General features: G+C 46.4%; 1 protein-coding gene across 2 annotated transcripts in view; it reads left to right on the top strand.

Annotated features, from left to right (window-relative positions):
* The window catches only part of Rcsd1 (RCSD domain containing 1), a 59,741-nt gene extending 45,242 nt beyond the window's left edge, over nt 1-14,499 (top strand). For both annotated transcript variants that reach the window (XM_076941532.1, XM_076941531.1), the window contains 4 exons: nt 3,296-3,367; nt 5,714-5,917; nt 6,693-7,421; nt 13,115-14,499. In XM_076941532.1, the coding sequence (XP_076797647.1) occupies nt 3,296-3,367; nt 5,714-5,917; nt 6,693-7,421; nt 13,115-13,147 (1,038 nt within the window). In that variant the 3' untranslated portion in view covers nt 13,148-14,499. The remainder of the gene's footprint in view (nt 1-3,295; nt 3,368-5,713; nt 5,918-6,692; nt 7,422-13,114) is intronic.
* Nucleotides 14,500-19,646: the final 5,147 nt, after the last annotated feature.

Genomic DNA, 19,646 nt, shown 5'->3' with positions numbered 1-19,646 from the left:
GACCAGCGTCCTGATAAAAGACACTGAATACCCCTGTGAACTTAGGACATTTTGTCCTCTACAAAGTGAAACGGTTGATGTAGATGAGTGTTTTTCAAACCTTTTGTCAGCCCAAGACTCACAAGCAGAAGTGCATCAAAAACCAGAGAACCTGGGCCAGGAAGATGGCTCAGCGGGTAAAGGTAATGACTTGAATTCTGTTCTCAGTAACCACATGGTAAAAGGAAAGGACCCACTCTCAAGTTGTTCTCTGATCTCTACACACATGCAAGTGACACATGTGTGATATACACACGCACTAAACAAACAAATTAATAATAGATAAGTGTAATTAAGGAGCAATGAACTTGGAGTTTAGAATATGTCTCAGTGGTTAAGAGCACTGGCTGTTGTTTCAGGGGACCTGGGTTCAATTCCCAATACCCACCTGATGGTTCACAACCACCTGTTACTCCAGTGCCTGGAGATCTGATGTCTTCCTTTAACCTCTATGGGCACCAAGATGCCCATGGTGCACAGAATTACATACAGGCAAGGCACCTGTCTGCATAAATTTTTTCAGTTAAAAATAAATTCTAAAACATTTAAAGGGTCAAGAACTCATAGCTACCCTCCATCAAGTAGGTACAGAGTCCTGGGTCCACCTGCTCTGGGAATAACTCCTCTCCACTGAACAAGGGTAGTCTTGTGAAGTGAGGAATCTCAAGGGCTGAGTTTAAGAAACTCTGTGTTTTTGCTGGATCCCCTCAAGTGCTGGCACCATGATGCAGTGGCTTCATGGGATTCCCAGCCAAGACTACAACCAACTTCTCTTTACAGAGGGTCACCTTCTCCTTGTACGCTCTTCCCTGCTGAGCTTGGCACCTCTGCTGTGGTGCAATGGGTTGTGGCTGTGGCCGTCGGAGCTGTCCCCTGATAACCTAGGCTTGCCCCAAGAGGACTCATTGCTCCACACCAATTCCTTATTTGTAAAAAAGAGGACAAGAACATTAGCAGAGAGAGAGAGCAGGGACTGGATGCAGAAGCTTTGCTCATGGGAATAAAAGCAGATGAAGTAGCCGGGTTTGTAGTGACCGGATTATACAGCTTCATTTTAAGGACTTTATGAGAATATAAAGTCAGAGCTTTCCTTGAAAAGTTAAAAGCGAGTATTGGCCAAGGGGTAGAATGGCTTTAGATTGAAAATCGTCTAGAGTGAGATACTACATCTTCATAACAACATTGCCCCAGGGTCAGTGACTTCCGTTTTGCCTTGAAATTTACAGAGTAGGTTACCACGGAACATAGTAGTGGTCCCAACACTTCACAGAGTATCACAAAAGAATTGCTAATTCAAGATCATACTGGTCTGTATAACAGGCTCCAGGCCAGGATGTCACAATGAGACCTCTGTCAGAGAAAGAGGGTGCAGTTCACCTGGCAGGGCGAAATGGAGCTGTTTCACGCCTCTGTAGTGCGAACAGCTTGCAGGAACACCGACACCCCTCAGGCACGTTGCTTACACACAAGGATGGGTAAGATGGCTGGCACTCCTATACCTTCTGGATGTGGGGTCAGCCCCCAGAATTTCTCCTACTGACTACAGGCAAAGTGATAAGTTACCTTTCCTGGGAGAACCAGATGACAGGGTGTTGGAAGGACATGAATATTACTCCATCTGAAAGTATCAGGTAACAACTTATAGACATCATAATACATTATTGGGATGTTATAGCAATACACATAAACGTAAAATGTATGAATGCCAAGCTGTTTTATCTCCACTGTCTTAGTCCCATCACTGGCCTGGCGCCTGTGATGAAATTATAAACTAAATGCTGCCATCTGTTGCCCATGCTGTGAACTGCATTAGCAGTAGTACAGAATTCATTCTGCTTTGTAGTCAAAGCAGTAAGGGGCCCCGCAGTCCGACATCTGCTAGTTTATAATATTACCTAAAATAGAGTTTATAATATTACCTAAAATAATCTTTGGTAGCAAAATTTTTACTATAGTTTATGAAACTCCAACTTCCCAAGCCTAATTCCTTAGTGAAGCCCAGAAACTAAGAATCTCCCAGTTGGGACTGGAAGATCTTGACACTCACTGGGAACAAAAGGCTGAATGACTGACTGCCTCAGTAAGGTGACTGCCGATGGAGACTCACAGTGGCAGAGGCAACCTAGAGCTTGAAGGGAAGCCCTCAGCATCCTTTGCCTTAGCCACCACATCTTGGTAGGACAGGCATCCATCTGGCCACCAAAGTTGGAATCAGAAGGAGGCTGGTCTCTGAGTTCCAGTCATCGACTGCCCCACTGCAGCAGGCTCTCCCTTGACACTGGCAGCAGAGAAGGCCATGGAGGATCAGTCGAGCTGGTCTCTCTTCTTCTCCAACCATAATATAACCAGGTGTCTCAGAACATTACCCAGAGATCAGCACTATTCCTTTCTCTATTCTCTTTCTCATTCATCTATGGAAACAGGGCTGGGGTGGAGAGACCCTAACTATTGGAGAAATTATTCCCATGCTTGGCTCAATGTGGAAGGCATCTTCTGTTTCTTTACCATCATGTAATCACCATGCAGCTGTTGTCATTCTTGCATAGTAGAGGGAATTTAGAATAAAACAAGGAGCCAGTCTCTTTATAAATATGTAATTATGGAAGCAGGAATGATTCCTGGTGTACACCGATCACAGAAGTAACCAGCAGAGTATACATAGTAGAGATATGACTCTTACTGTTATGAGAAAAGACTAAGTCACTGCCATCTTCATGTAACTGGCACATTACATGGTGGGACTGCCTGTTTGAATGAGTATTCTGTGTTTGGGGAAATTCTGGCATATGAACCATACTGTTGGTGGAATTTTCCAAAATATTAATCCAATGGCGGAGTTTTAATAATACCTCTGTCTGACTTCATTCCCCGCCTCTGATTTATTGTTTTGTTTGTGACGAGAGAGTAAATGACCGTTTTTTGCCTTTGGTCTGTGAAATTCCCTCCAGTTGTTGACTTGCCTTGCAGAAGGCTGTGAGGTGAAGGCCTTGATCCCCACAGACATAGTGTTTCCTCCTAATGACAATGAAGTCATTCTTCCTGAGATGGGAGGTTTCCTGTGATGTGAATGCCTGCCCTGACTTCTGTTCAAACTTGAGTGGTCTTACTTGCGAGGTGAGGGGGTGGGAACGAACAGGAAGCCTGTCTCATCCAGGCCTGAGGTAAGTAGTATGGCACCAAAGCGGTGATGGCTTTAATAACCCACCCACTCTCCTCCCTCTGGCTCACTTGGTTGTTTGGTCTGTTTGTCCTGTAGAAGTCACCATCCAACGCCAGTCACCCACCTAAAATCAAGGTGAAGAGCTCGCCTCTGATTGAGAAGCTTCAGGTAAGTGCAGAATGTATCTTGCCTCATACACACTCCTGTGATGTGTGTGGTCCCGCCCCTTCCCTCCTGTCATCATATGTTAGTTAAAAACAAACAAACAAAAAACAAAACAAAACATAGCCTGGGCTTAACCGTACTGCTTCTCGGCTTGTGCGTTTTCTATATTTAATTCTTCCCACGATCCAGTCTTGTTTGTTTTGTACATTTGTCCTTAAGACCACGTTAAATAATGACTACCTTCCTAAACATATGTGTATCATGCCTTGTGGTCTGGGAGTGCTAACAACCTTCAGGGATTCTCAAGATCATCCGTCTGGCCTGAGGGGAGTACTGGGGGAGACATTGTAAGTGTCAGGTATTAACTAACCAAGCGATGCATCAGAGTAACCAGAAACCATCTGTAAAAGACTGTGGAGGTCAGGCTAAAAGTTGGGACAAAATAGAAGACCTGAGATTCAGAAAGGGTATTTCGATTTGCTAAAGATCATAGACAGATATAAAGAGAAAGATCCTGTATTTGGAGTTGGGTGTGTGGGACTTTCTGTTGCTCCATCTGCCTCTCTTGCCTGGTCCCTTCTCTGGGAGGTCCTACATCCTAGATCAGGAAGATTCAACTGTGTGGGGTTTGGAATTACAGAGCACAGGAGCAAGAGGTGTGCCCCTAGATGGCGCTAAAACTCTGTGGACTGGTGATGTAGCGCCAGTGGCCAGAGTGCCTGCTTAGAGTGCAGAAAACCCAATTCGATTCCAAGTTCAATTCCTAGCACTTCAAAAAAACTGAGCATAGTAGAACAAGCCTGCAGTCCCAGCACTCTAAAGATAGACAAAGGAGGCTCAGAAGTTCAGGGTCATTCCTGGCTACATAGTGAGTTGAAGGCCAACCTGGGCTCCGTGAGACCCTGTCTGGGCTGTTCATACATAATCCCTCCTTAACCTTCTTCATGCTCTGGTATCTGTAAGGTTGATTTGGGGGCTCCTGTCTGTTCCCCCACCCTGCAAATCTGTAGGTTTCTTAGGCTTTAGTTACCTTCGAGTAACTCTCCCTTTGGTCTTTTTGGTCTCTCTTTATATCCATGTTCATCTCATTTCACCTGTATTGTGCTGACTGTATTGTAGAGGGCAAACACCCTGAAGACTGCCGTGTCTACCACTGTGCTGTCTCCAAAGACAGAACTCTACCTGGAGTCTTGAGGGACCAGCAGACCTGCCATAAGCTTCAGGCGATTTAAGCCACCTCCTAATGTGTGCCAGGAAACCAACACTGGCCATGTACAGTCACTGCAGAGGCAATAGCTGCACACAGCAGATGCTGACAAGCGGCAAATGCTACTGGCTAATGGGAAGATGACATGGGTGCCAACTACTGCAAGAGCCTGAGAGCTACCGGGAGGTGGGGGCACATGCTTTTGATCCCAGCACTCGGAGGAAGAGACAGGCAGATCTCTGTGAGTTGGAGGCCAGCCTGGTCGACAGATCAAGTTCCAGGATAGCCAGGGCTACATACAGAAACCCTGTCCCAAGAAACTAACAAATAAACAAACAAAAAAGGAACCTGGGAGTTGAAGGTACTGCCAACAATTATTTATTGGACCACTGTGACCACTCATTGGGGCTGTTCTACTTCTCCTTCTCTTCCTCCTCTTCCTCCTCCTCTTCTTTCTCTTCCTCCTCCTCTTCCTCCTCCTCTTCTTTCTCTTCCTTCTCCTCTTCCTCCTCTTCCTCCTCCTCTTCTTTCTCTTCCTCCTCCTCTTCCTCCTCCTCTTCTTTCTCTTCCTCCTCCTCTTCCTCCTCCTCCTTTCTCCTCCTTGTCTTCATTCTCCTTTTCCTCCTTTTCCTTCTCCTCCTCCTCTTGTCCTTGTCTTCTTCATTCTCTTCTTCCTCCTCCTCCTCTTCCTCCTCATCTTCCTCATCTTTCTTCTCCTTTTCCTCCTCTTCCTCCTTCTCCTCCTCCTCTGTCATCATCATCATCAAATAGGGTCTCACTGTGTAGCCCCAGCTGGCCTAGACCTCCCAGACTGAACCCATAGAGGTCTGCTGCCTCTGCCTTCTGAGTGCTGGGATTAAAGGCATACACCGTTATGCCAGGCCAGGGCTGTTCCACTCTAGTTGGGGAGTGTCTATAATGAATACCTTTCATCAGGATCTGAGCATCCAAGAAGGTAGCCTACTGTGAGCCAGGTAGTGGGTATGGGTAGGCCATGCTTCCGGAACAGCCATAGAATAAGCAACAGCGGATAGATAATTGGTTGGGGAGAGGCACACAACTCTTCCTGTTAACTCTCCTCAAGTAGCTGTGAAGCCAGTGAACGAACACAGAAGCCCTCATTGTCTCCCCTTTCTTCACAGGCCAACTTAGCCTTTGACCCAGCAGCTCTCCTGCCTGGAGCTTCACCTAAAAGTCCTGGACTCAAGGCCATGGTGTCACCATTTCACAGTCCCCCTTCTACACCCAGTAGCCCTGGTATCCGATCCCACTCAGGTGATGCAGAAGAGGTGCCTGTGAGCTTTGACCAGCCTCCGGAAGGAACTCACCTGCCCTCTTACAATAAGGTAAGTTACTGCTCCCCTGTACTGTGTGTGCCGAGGAAACTATACTGTGTGCTCAAACTTTAGACTATTGTAAAAAGACATTACCTACAGTGTTTGGGGGCCATGCTCATAGAACCTGGAGATCGCCATTGGCTAGACTGCTGGCCTGCCAGCTGCAGGGATCTGCTGTCTCAGAATGCCAGCTGCAGGAATGCCCGCTCTCAAAGGTTGCCTTCCTTGTTTTTCACCTGGGTGCCAAGGACCCAAACTCAGATGCTCATTCTTTCTCAGCAAACACTTTGCTCACTGAACTGTCTCCGCACATTGTTAACACAAGGAAAGCGTTTCCATCTTCCTGAGACAAAAACCTGCAGCTCACCAAGTAGTTTTACAAACGTCTAGTGAGGTTCTCAACCTTCCTAAGGCGGCGACCCTTCAACACAGTTCAAGACAGTTCCTCATGGTGTGGTGACCCCCAATCATAACATTATTTTGTTGCTACTTTGTAACTGCAAATTTGCCACTGTTAGGAATCACAGTGTAAATATCTGATATGCAATCCCTGTGGGGGTTGTGACCCTCAAGTTGAGAACCACTGCCATAGATTCTGATTTATAATGAACAGCAAAGAACTTTACACCCTCCTAGGAAACTAAACAAGCCTGTAGTGTGTTGGTTGTTGTTGTTGGTGGTTTGGTTTTTGTTTTTGTTTTTTTTTTGGGGGGGGGGTGGTTTTTTTCCCAGCATGCATAGTCCTCCTCTTGGCCTTTTAAAATTTTTTTATATTTTCTTCCAGGTGCGGACTAGAGGCTCCATAAAAAGACGTCCTCCTTCAAGACGATTCCGAAGGTCTCAGTCGGACTGTGGGGACCTTAGAGATTACAGGGCTGTAGAGCCATCTCAAGAAAACGGTGCCAGGGAAGAAAATGGGGACGACGTGTTTGCTAGCAAGAGCAAGGACCCCGGGTCCCCACAACCCAACCAGGAGGCCATGGGAGACGGGGTGGAGGGAACCCCACGGTCTGCAGAAAAGCCATGGAAGAGGAACACATGCAACAGCACAGAGAAGCCAGAGGAGCTTGTCGGGACCCCAGAGGAGGCGAATGCTGGAGAGAAGGCTGGACAGAATCCAGATACAGCTAGTCAGGGCCATCCAGAGGTCCAGGAGCCATCGCAAACCGGCAGCCCAGAGGCCGAGAATGGGTGTGGAAGCCCACAGGAAGAGACCGCCCCCGGAGAGCATACAGACACTGGGAAGGCCACTGAAGGGACAGCCTCTGAGGAGAGGGTAGCTGATGAAGAACACAGGCTAGGACAGAAAAGCCCAGATGCAAATATACCCGAGGAGGGAGCGGTCATGGAGACGGCTCCCCAAACTTCTGGAAAAGCAAAAGGTACCACTATCCCAGAGCCGGATACAAAGCAAAAGGAGGAGGTGCCTCTAGAGCCAAGCTGCAGCCCAGGGGCCTACCATGATGCAGAAGAGACCACCAAAGAAATCCAGAATGAGATAGCAGTCTCCATGGTAGGTGGCCTTGATGGTATCAGGACCAGAGCTGCCCCTATCAGTTCTGTATGCAGAAACGAAGTCACCAGCCCCCTCCCCCGCCTACCTCCCACTCCTTGCTGACTGCCTGTCTCTGTTGTGAATGCAAGGATAAAAAAGTGTGTCCTGGCCTGCTTTGGCCTGCTTCTAGCTGACTGGGTCACCTTCTGGGTATGTGTGCAGTGAGCCAGGATTGAAAACAACCCAGTGACAGGGTGTTGGCAATGTGAACTGAAGGGGGGGAGGGGGAGGGTGCTGCTGTTGGGGTCCTGTGTAGAGAGTGGGGGTAGGGCATCAGGGACACTTCCAAGCTCAGTGGGTCTCAGAGTTGTGTCTTCAGAGGAGGCTCTGTGTGATATCCACTCAGTCACAGACAACGTCCTGTGCTGCATCTAAGTGGGAGGCAGTGCAGTCCCTGACCTTCTGTCTAGCCACATCTGCTGGACCTTACCCACCACCTGTTTGTACCAACTAGCTCCCAGAAGTTCCCCTTAAATTCACCTGTCTGCCTTAGGGGAATCCCAGGAATCCCTTGGAAGTTCCCTAAGGACAACTCAGTGTCCCTCTCAGCCTGTTCCTGACAGTGCCCTTAGCCCTGTCATCTTACTCGCTCAGCCACTATGTGCTCCCACTATGGCAGTCTCTTGTCTGCCTTCCTACCATCCTTGATAGGGTTCATTCTTCACACAGTAACCAAGGGGTGCATAGACTGATGGGTAGCTGGCTGGCTGGTAGACTGATGGGTAGCTGGCTGGCTGGGTAGACTGATGGGTAGCTGGCTGGCTAGGTAGACTGATGGGTAGCTGGCTGGCTGGATCTACTCCTGGCAAACATCTCACCTCTCTTGTTAGGGTTTCCAGACACGTCACCACAGGCTTAGTGTCTTAAAATAATAGAAATGAACTGGCTGTGCTGCTCCTGCCTGTCAGCCCAGCTCTCCATGTGAAACGGAAGGTCAGCGTAAACTCAAGGCTAGCCTGGGCTACAGAGTGAGTCCAAAGAGCCTGAGAAAAAGTTAAAGACCCTGACTATAAATAAATATGTAAATAAGCACAAAATAGAAAGAAAGAGAGAGAGAGAGAGAGAGAGAGAAAGAGAGAGAGAGAGAGAAAGAGAGAGAGAGAATGGAAATGTACTTTTTCACAGTTCTGAATGTCAGAATCAGGACTCCAAAGTTAAGATGTTGATAACCTGAGCCCCTCCAGAGGGCTAAAAAAGAACCTGTCCTTCTGTGGCTTGACGATGCCTCCTCTGATCTTTGTCACCATCTCTGTGTGACCTCTGCTCTAACTGTGTGTCTCAGATTTCCTCCTCTTCTCTCTCAAAAGCCATCTGTCTTCAGATGCAGGATGCATCTTAAAGCTGGTGTGGCCTCCTCTTGAAATCCTGCACCACATCTGTTAACGCTCTGCTTTCCAATAAGACCAACCTTGGTGCAGGAATGGAGCACACTCCCTTCCCCGGCTCTCCCCGAACTGTGCTCTGGCGGTTTGCTGTCCGCCCACTCAGAGCTCTGCCTTCGCAGCCCCCTCCAGTGAGAACACTCTGCTTTCTGATTCTCATGTGACCACTTCCAGCCCATCCTACAGGTCTCAGGTAAAGATGACCTCTTCACTAAAGCCTGCCTTGTGACCACTCAGGCAAAGGAATCTGCTCCCACTGCACACTGACTCTCTCCCATAATTCCACAGTGTCATTCTCTTGGGATTTCTGTTGTTTGTTGAGACTTATTTATTTCATTTTATGTGTGTGCATGTTTTGCCTGCATATGTGCATGTGAACTATGTGTGTGCCTAATGCCTACGGAGGCCAAAGAGGGCATTCTCTAGAACTGGAGTTAGGGATTGGTTGTGAGCCACTGTGCGAGTGCTGGAGACCAGATCTGTGAGAGCAGCAAGTGATCTTAACCACTGAACCATCTCTCCAACCCCTCTCCTGATTGATTGTCTTGTACTGTTCTCTAGTACATTCCCAAAGCTTACTGTAGAATCTGGAATATGGTAGGTCTTAAAAAATATGTGTAGAAAGAATGAATGGTTTTTAATTAACTAATTAGTTTCCTGGGACAAGGTCTTAGTCTATAGCTCAGGCTGTCTGGAAGCTCACTGTTAGTCCAAGAGGCTTTGAACTCAAGGAAATCCTCCTGCCTTAGCCTCTTGGGTACTGGGATGGTGTGTGCCACTATGCCATCGGAGTGGATGGAGTTTTCAAGGGGAGTGATAAATCCCTTGGCACAACATAAACGACTCATAAAGATAGAACAGCAGACACGGGGGGGGGGGGGGGGGAGCTGCTGTGCTCTGGAGCCCCGCCCCCCCAGGCCTGGGGATGTACTAGCACACAAAAGAAATTAGGGAGAAGAGAGCATCACACGGACTCAGGAAGCAGGGCAGACTTTAATACTTGCCATTTCTGACTGAGCCTTCCTTAAATTAGATTTAGTCTCTAGGTTTAGAATCTTCTGGAACCTGGAAATTCTACTTAATCCCCAGAAGATTACACTAAGCTCCTAAACCTTTAGTCATCTTTGAGTCCCAGGAGCCCTCCACCAGTGGCCCCCAGGCCATTTGCCCAGGCTGGGTGGTTCCTGTTTTCCTTTTTGCCTCTTGACTGCATCTCCTGGCCCTCAGGAGTGAGAGTCTCCTGGGCTGCTGATTTGGCAGGACTTTGTTTTTTCAGGAAAGTCTTGGGTAAAGGGTGCCCCCCCCCCCAAAGAAAATCCAGGCAGGTGCTATGGGGCAGGCTCTCTGGTCATCTCTCCTACTTTATACCCTGTATTCTTAATCCAGAGAACCCCGGCCAGGGGACGAAACTCCTCAAAAGCACTCTCCCTGCAAATGGCAGCTCAGACAGAAAGAAGAGTGTCACTCTCCCTGCCTCTTCACCCTTCCACCACCACCCCCACAGTCCCTCCCCCGACCCCCAACCCCCGTCCCCACTGAAAGGCAAAACTTTAATACTATTTAGCCCACCCTCCTGGTTTTTAGAAAGGAAGGTACCAAGCCTGGAGATTGTCCAAGGACACCATGCTCCATGAGTGCTAACCTATTAAGCCTCTGCTCATCAGAATAAACTTCATGAAGCACCTCTGTTCAAGTGAATTACCTGTCTAATCTGTGAGGGCTATTGCTTCCTATCTTCTTTGGTCCCTCTCAAGCCTGATCCAAGATTAAAGTCAGAATGCCTCAGCTTCTAGGGTAAAAGGAATCCCCAGAGGCTGTGGTTGTGCAGTCCCTTGGCACAGCCCTAGGCACCCGTGCCTGTCCTGGGTCTTTCCTGAGGCTGGCAGAAACAGGCAACAAACAGTAATAAGTAGTTTCCTACTCCCAATCGAATGCTCATTTTGTGCTTTGACTGATAGAAATCAATTGATCAAATGAATGAATTCCAGTTGCATTCGTTCAGTCAGCACTGATTAGTTGTCTTTATCACCATGGGACAGACTGGGGGGTGGGGTGGGTTCAAAGTGGAAAAACACAAAGGCAGAAACAAGAATCAGTGGGGTCTGCATGCCGACGACAGTGCTATGTGGAGCTCGCAGGGAGGATGGAGCAAGGCATTCTTCCAGAAAAAGCGGGGTGCAGGCAAGGGGATGACTCAGTCTGTAAGGTCCTTGCCATGCAATCATGAGGATCTAAACTCAGATCCTCCATATTGACGTTTTAAAAAAAGGTAGACAAAGTAGTGCATGGTAGTGCATACCTTTGCTCAAGCTCATGGGAGGCTTAAACAGGTGGATCTCTGAGTGTAAGCCTTGCCTGGACTATATAGCTAGTTCCAGGACAGGCAGAGCTACACAGCAAGACTCTGTCTCAACAAACAAACAAACAAACAAACAAAACAAGATGGAAAGAACCTTTAGGAAGACACCCAATATCTGCTTTTGACCTCTACACATAAATGTGCATCTATGTACACATCTACACACACATTGTGTGAAACTGTATATAACACACACATACACACACACACACACTGTTGAGCACATAGATATCAAATGTAAGGTGTGATTTAAGAGACTAGCTTCCTGTTAGTCCTCACAGGTAATTTAACATCCCATGCTGAAAATTTTCAACATATCTGGACACACAGGTCATAGGACTCGGGACTCTGTTGATAAAGAAAAGAAACACTTGCCAAGTGTAGTGACACACACAGAATCTCAGCACTTAGCAGGTGGAGGCAGGCAGAGCAGGGGTTCAAGGCCATCCCCAGTCACACAGTCAGCTGCAGGCCAGGCAGGGTTACAGGAGCACTGGACCAGACACTGGACCAAAGGCACGCATCCACACAAGGCAGTGGAGACATCTCCAATTCACCCAGCACTTTAGTGTGCCAGCCCTGAAGATGGATGGTCTTCCCTACTGCCTAACTTGATTGCTTCTCCTAGTCAGTTTTGCTTTCTCTGTAGTCTGACTTGAAAATTTTTTTTCTTCCACAGCAGGAGATACACATCCTGAGAGCCTGTGTAACTCTGAGTGTGTGTTTATCTGAAAGTTTGTTCCCCTGCCTAGGTTTACTGTTAATTCTCTCTTTTCCTCAGGAAATTCGAAGGTCACTGAATCTCACCACTGGGCCCTTTATCCCTTCTGGTTCTCATGGGGACACCTCCCCACACTCTACTTGCACCCTGTCCACACAATTGTCCTTCCCCAAGATCTTTTTCTTCTCTCCCTTCCCAGACCAGCTGCCATGCCAGCTCTGGGCAGCTGCACCTGGTGTCTGTAATCACAGCTCACTCCCTCTGAATCCCTGGCCCTCAGACCCACCCTATACAGAAGCACCAAGTTCTCTTCCTTGAATCAACTTTGCTAGCCACTGAGCTACCCCAAAAGCTTGATACTGCTTAGAAGGAACTCAGTTCACACTTCTCGGTTTGGGTTCACTGGGCCCAGCTGTGACTATTGTCTGGGGCCCTCTCACTACGACTCTATTGTCTCCTCCTTGGGCATCTGTGACAACCCCAGCAAAAACACTACAAACTCAAGTTCTTGCTTGCACTCAGTCTCATTCACTAGGATGGACCACATCACAAACCCTGGGCCCATCTATAAATGTGTTTATGTATCAACTAAAATAGGTTCCTAACAACAGGAAGACCCAACAGCACCTTTTTTTTTTTTTTTTTATGAACATTGGACAAACAGCTCCTTTGTTGTGATTTCAGTCTGTATATTCAGTCTACTACTTCTTGTTTGCAGTGCTAGGGACCAAACTCAGACCTCGGGCATGCACAGCCGGGTCTCTACCTCCGCATCACTCCAGCACTCCAGCTGGACAGTCTTCTTCCACCTCTCTCTGTTTGAATAGTAATCCAAGAAGGATGACATTGAGTGGGAAAGAGAGGAGGCAGTGGAAAGAGGAAAGCTAGGCTTCATAGAGGGATACTGATTAGTAGCTGGGGCCCAAGCTCTGGTCCCAGCCTGACCACTTGCTAGTTGTATAACCCTGGAAAGTCATTTCCGTCTCTATGTCTCAGTTGTTTCACCTATAACATAGAGTTAATAAAACCACCTAATTCCCATGGGTTTGGTAAAGATTAAATGGTATGTGAATAAATACATCAGACATATTGTCTGCTAGCTCACTCCTACCTCATACGTTTTTTTTTCCCCTTATCTCACATTCCCAAGGAGCTCTGCTGAACACTGTCTTTCTCCCCCCATTCACAGGACGACACCCCCATCGAGGATACCCGAATGTGATGAAGAGCTCAGGGTACCAGTGATGGGGCCACTGGAGACATCACCTTGGAAACAGCAGCAGTAATAGCAGCAGTAGCAGTTCATGAAGCCGCTGCAGAAGCAGAATACACTGAGCATCTGGAGACAGCCCAGGATGCAAGGGTGGATTGTCCCCTGTAGGTTACACCAGCTGTTGCCTCATGAGAGATGAGAGCTGAGGACAGTAGAGTTTTATCAACTTGAGTTTGTGTCGTTTGATGCACTGACTCAAAGCAAATATATTTAAAGCAATTTGCTGTGGTGTCTACTCCACGGCAATACTGGCCTTCCTGTTGACCCCTGACCCCCACATCTTTCTGCAGCCAACCTCCCAACCTGGCTCTTGTTGAACTTGTGTAAAGTTATGGCCTTTTCCTATTGTTCTAACATTTTTAATGGTTCTCAGATGTAACTTAAAACTAATTTTAGGTAGATAAAGAGGATAGTCTTGTGGAGAATAAAATCCTCTAAGTTAGAGAGACCTGAAAACATATCAAAACCCTCACAATGATCTTTCTGCTTGCTCCAAATGGGAAACAGCCAACCAGTTTCAAAAACTCAAAGAGATATTTATTAAAACATAAAATCTTGTTCCTGCCTGTTCTAAGAGCAGGAGCTTTCCCTGTCTCACAACCTGGCTGATGAGAACAAGGGGAGGCGATTGGTCCATCTCATCCCATCCTGCCTTGGTACAGGAACTCCCTCAGAGAGGCAGGATATCAGATTTGGTGGCTTTGTGCTTTATCCCTCCCACACTCCCAAGGTGCAACAGTATGCCTGCATTGCTCCAAGCATGGGTTGCACTCTCCTAAAAGATTATCCTCCTCCTCCTCCTCCTCCTCCTCCTCCTCCTCCTCCTCCTCCTCCTCCTCCTCCTCCTCCTCCCTCTCCCTCTCCCTCCTCCTCCTCCTCCTCCCCTTCTCCTCCTCCTCCTCCTCCTCCTCCTCCTCCTCCTCCTCCTCCTCCTCCTCCTCCTCCTCCTCCTCCTCCTCCTCCTCCTTCTCCTTCTCCTTCTTCTTCTTCTATCTCACCATGTAGCCTTCTATGTAGCCCAGGCTGGTTTTGAACTAGTCATTCCCCTGCCTCTGCCTCCTGGTTCTCAGTAAAAGTTTCTCAAATCCAAGTCCAAGTTCTTCTCCCAGACTCAGAAGGCCCCGAGTTGGGGTCTTCAGCCTGTTTTCATCAGGAAGTCCTGCTTAGTATTCTGTCTAGGGATAAAGCAGGGTTTGCGGGGATGGGGGTCTGTCTGATATCCATTCCTCTGATCACACCCCCCCCCATGAACTCCTGATGCAAAAATGTTAACCTAAATAAATAATGAATCTTCAAGGTTAGTTCTTATTCTGAATTTAGTAGTTCTATGTCTCAGGGTGCAGATCTGTATTCTAAAAGGGATGGTTTTCTAGGAAGTTCATTAGATCACACCAACTCTGGCTTCAGAAAACACTCTCTCAGACAAAAGGCCAATGTCACACAGGTGGTACCACGATTTCTCATCTGCCTTATAAATTTTCTAATTCCAAAAGAGTTTTAATATGTGAGACATGTTATTTTTCAAAACAAATTTTAAAGCGGTTTGTAAGTTGTCGTAAACTTTTGACCTGGTCAAGACTGACAATGTCATATACATTATAAGCTTTGAATTTTAACAGAATTCAGGGGAAAGTATATGTCAGACTTTTTTTTTTTATCTGAATATTGTCTACCTACTTACTTGTCTGTCACCAGAGATGTCTGCCCCCTGAGGAACACTCAGTTTTATTTGTGCATCTCAGTGAATTGTTTCCACACTCATGGGATAACAACTGTGGATAACTTATGATTGTGTGTGGTGGGAAAGCTGTACAGAAGCAAGGGCAGTCTAGCTGAAGAGGAGACTGTGTTCTCCTGAAGGCACTGAGCATGCAGTAGCAGACGAGAAAGGAGCAGCTTTGAAATGTGGTGACACTGTGACACCACAGGAATATGCCTGATAGTATCAAAGGTACCTTTGTCTGTCCCCCAATCCCAGCTCCTGTTACTTACACCATTCGTTCTAGTTTATGAAAATGGCCCACTCCATTCCCAGGGGCTCTTTAGTCCCACGACTCCTCTGGGCAGGGTGTTCCTAAGGGCAGATGCTCTCCTGTTCTCCCCTGTCTGAAGCAGTCAAGATCAAGTGCTGCACCTCTATGGTAGATAGGGAAGACTCCACATTTGGGGGGCCATTGAGACAGGGTCTCTCTCTACAGTTCTGGCTGTCCTGGAGAATACTTTATAGACAAGGCTGGCCTCTAACTCATAGAGATCCTCCTGCCTCTGCCTCCCAAGTGCTGGGCCTAAAGGCATGCAGCACTGTGCCTAGAGACAATATTTGGGTTTAAGGAAGATGGTCTGCAGCCAGGCACAGTGACTCACACGTGTGATCCTGGGGAGACAGAGGCAGGGTTTCTTTAAAGATTTGAAAGAAAATGGAATCCTCCACAGTGAAGAGCTGAAGCGTACGGCATCCTTTCATGGCCTTTCAAGTTCAGCTTGAATTCTGTACTGCATCTTTCCTACAGGAAGTGGGGAGGTGGGAAGAGACCTGCCGGATTGCCAGATTTAGAGACTACTTGTTCTGTCTGCTTTTCTGTTGCTGTGATAAAACATTCTGAGCAAAAGCAACTTGGGAAGGAAAGCGTCTGTTCAGCTTACACTTCCAGTTCACAGTCCATCACTGAAGGAAGTCAGGGAGGGAACTCTTGGTAGGAACTGATGCAGATATCAACAGAGGAAGGCTCCTCACTGGCTTGTTCTCCCTGGCTTGCTCAACTAGCTTTCTTTTATAGCCCAGGTCCACCTGCCTAGGGATGGTACCGCCCACAGTGGACTGGACTCTCCCACATCAATCACTAATTAAGACAATTTCTCACAGCCATAGGTCAATGTAGTGTGGGAAATTCTTTAATTGAAGTTCTTTCTTCTCAAGGTGGTTCTTAGTTATGTCAAGCTGACAATAAAACATTAAGCTAACAAATAAAATTAAAATCACATAGTTCAACTTTATATAGAATTGGTTAAATAGGTCTTAGTGTTTCTATGGCTGTGATGAAACACCATGACCAAAGCATCTTGAGGAGAAAGGCATTTATGTGGCTTACATTTCTATTATCACTGGTCATCACTGAATGAGGTCAGGACAGAAACTCAAACAAGGCAGGAACCTGGAGGTGGGAACTGATGCAGAGGCCATGGAGGAGGGCTCTGCCTTTCCACATCATCACTAATTAAGAAAATGTCCTGGGGCTGGAACACTGGCAGCTGTTAAGAGAACTGGCTGCTCTTCCAGAGGTTCTGAGTTCAATTCCCAGCAACCACAGCGTGGCTCACAACCATCTGGAATGGGATCCTATGCCCTCTTCTGATATGCCTGAAGACAGCTACAGCATACTTATATACATGAAATAAGTAAATAAATAAATAAATCTTTTTTTTTTTTTTTTTTTTTTTTTTTTTTTAGAAAAAGTAAAGAAAGAAAGTATTCTACAGCTAGATATTATGGAAGCGTTTTCTCAGTTGAAGTTTCTTGCTATCAGATGACTCTATCTTGTATCTATATGACATAAAACTAGCCAGGGCACTGGGTGACCGACCGTAAGAAGCCATAGGGGTTGATGGCACCACTGTTGCATAGAGCTCACCCCCAACAAAGCCTGCCATGCAGATTTGGGCCTGGGCTTTGTCAACCAATAGTGGTTAAATATACATCAAGTAAAAAGTAAGACATGATTAGAAGACAGTATTATTTTCTGGTTAGACCTTTTAGATTAAACCAAAGTTTAATGTCATGATGGGCTGAGAGTGTAGTTCATTTAGTATAATATTTGCCTAGAACAGCAGGATTACCTTGAGTTCAAGGCAAGCCTGGGTGATTTGGTAAGTTTGAGGCCAAGCTAAGCTAAATAATGAGACTGTTTAAAAACAAAACAAGCCTGGCAGTGGTGGCGCACGCCTTTAATCCCAGCACTTGGGAGGCAGAGGCAGGTGTATTTCTGAGTTTGAGGCCAGCCTGGTCTACAGAGTGAGTTCCAGGACAGCCAGGGCTACACAGAGAAACCCTGTCTTGAAAAACCAATAAATAAATAAATAAAATAAAAATAAAAAAACAAAATAATGACAACAAAAACAAAATAGATGAAATTTAAGTCCCCACTTGTCATCTCACACCTGCTGATTTTTGAGCTCTTTCTCAAGAAAAGCCAGGCACACAGTCTCGGAGCTGGAGATCACCTTCCTGGATCCTCAGGTGATTGATGACTCTAGCCCTTCCTGACCTGTTTCACATAGAAACTTGAAACTACTAGAAAGTAGGCAGCCTATATAATCAGTGCCCACCCTTACCATTGTTCATGAGCTAAAGGAGGAGTGGGCTGGGGCAGCTCAGTGAGGAGCAGTGTGTGCTGCCAAATTCAGCAAGAAGTGCAATCTCCTGGACCCACATGGTGGAGGGAGAAACCTGAGCTCCATATGTTGTCCTCTGACCCCTACACATACACCTTGTGTACACACACACACACACACACACACACACACGCACGCACGCACGCACTGTATAAATGTAATCAAAACACTTTTTTAAGTGAATGGACTGAATTACCCTTTAACAAGCGATCACAAACAGGATTCTAGAATGAATTCATGGTTATTACTCAAAAATTATTAACGAGCATTCAAGAACATGATTCTAGAACAAACTTACGGTTATTAGTCAAGATAAGATCCAGAAACTCATTCCCCTCCAAGAAAACAACGGTTTCTTCAGGGACTAGGATCCCTGGCAGTAACCTCGACTTTCTTGAGTATCCAAGGAAGCCAGGGAACTGGGTAGCATTAGGCACTTCTACATCAGGGCTGGCTTGACCTCCCAGGTCTGGAGGAGCTGTCTTATTGATGATGACCTCTGGAAGCACAAAAGTGTCTGCTCTGTGATGCCTCTAGCTATGTCCCTATTCAACAGACATATCGAAACACACGATTTTACAAGCCCTGCCTTCGTTGTAGCTTAAAAACAACTTATCTAGGAGCTGAAGAGATGGCTCAGAGGTTAAGCATGCTTACAGCTCTTATAGAGGACCCAGGTTTGGTTCTGGCACCCACATGAGGTCTCACACCTTCTGACCTTTATGGGCACTTTGTGCACATATGGTGTACATACAAACATAAAACTAAATTTAAGAAGTGTTTTTTAAAACATATTGCTTATGTTAATTTTACTCAGTGTATGTTTGTTTTGTTCTGAAACAGACTCGTCCAGTATCCCAGGCTAGCCTCTAACTCAGTACCTTGAACTTCTAATCCTCGAGTCTCCAGTTCCTGAGTGCTAGGATACAGGCATGCATCAGCACACCTGGTTTATAAGGCGCTGAGTATCTAATCCAGGGCTTTGTAGGTTCTCGCCAGTAGTCTACCAGCTGAGCTGCATCCCTAGCCGGAATCTTAAAAGAAAAAGGAAAAAAAAAAAAAAAAAAAAGCATGGAGGGGGAGGAGGGGTGGAGGAGGAAGAAAAAGACTTCAGGATCCCAGTGGGAAGTACAGATGCCCACTGAACAGCAGTTCTTTCATAATCCAGGTCTGGCATCCCTCTGTCTCCTTACTGGGGTAATGACCTTCAAAGTATAAGTAGAGAAAAGACATGACAGATTTGAGAGTCATCTAAAACCAAATGGGGAGATAACTGTTGAAAGTGAGAGAACAGCTTTTCTCCTTTGTCGTATTCTACGGAACAGATATTAGAGGTTAAATTGGATGGTGTTGACCAAAAGAATATACGAGGTACCTAAGGACTATCAAGAAAATCACGTGTCAATTCCAGGCAGGCTCAGCTACAGGATTGGAGGAATGTGTGGAGGCTTTTCAACCCTTTATCCAACATAGCTGCATTAATCAGTAGGAAGAAATGAATAAATGATATTTACAACTTTAGAGAGTGGGAAAGAGAACCAAACACATCAATCTCGTATGCTTAGGATAAGCGATTTGCCTCTGGGAGACCAAAAGCCAATGCTAGTTTTCCTGGGAGTGGTTTAACTGGAGAATCCATACAGATGTGTTTTAACAGCACAGGACATGGGCACCCCTCCAAATGAAGCCAGTTTTTAATACCAGGATTATGGTGGTTCTTTTTCATTGGTAACACTGGGCCACCCCAGTTTTCTAATGAAACTTTGTATCTTGAATGAAGCAGGGTCTGGCCACAGTGGAGAACCTTGCTAAGCTATGAAGGTACCAGGTTCAGTGACTCCAAAACCTACATGGGCAGAACTATTTCTAGTTAAAACAGAAATGATGGATGGTGAACAGGGCATTTCTAACAAGACTCACTGGGCTATTTTCTTAAGAGACTAGTTTGTAAGACTGTTAATTAGTATTTCAATGTGACTTTTTTTTTTCCCAAGACAGGGTCTCAGTGTGTAGCCTTGGCTGGCTGGCCTGAAACTCACACAGACCCACCTGCTCCTGC

The sequence above is a fragment of the Arvicanthis niloticus genome, chromosome 10 (assembly GCF_011762505.2).
Source record: "Arvicanthis niloticus isolate mArvNil1 chromosome 10, mArvNil1.pat.X, whole genome shotgun sequence".
Lineage (NCBI taxonomy): Eukaryota > Metazoa > Chordata > Mammalia > Rodentia > Muridae > Arvicanthis > Arvicanthis niloticus.
The sequence above is the reverse complement of the archived record's forward strand: the minus strand, read 5'-3'. Positions and strand labels throughout refer to the sequence as shown.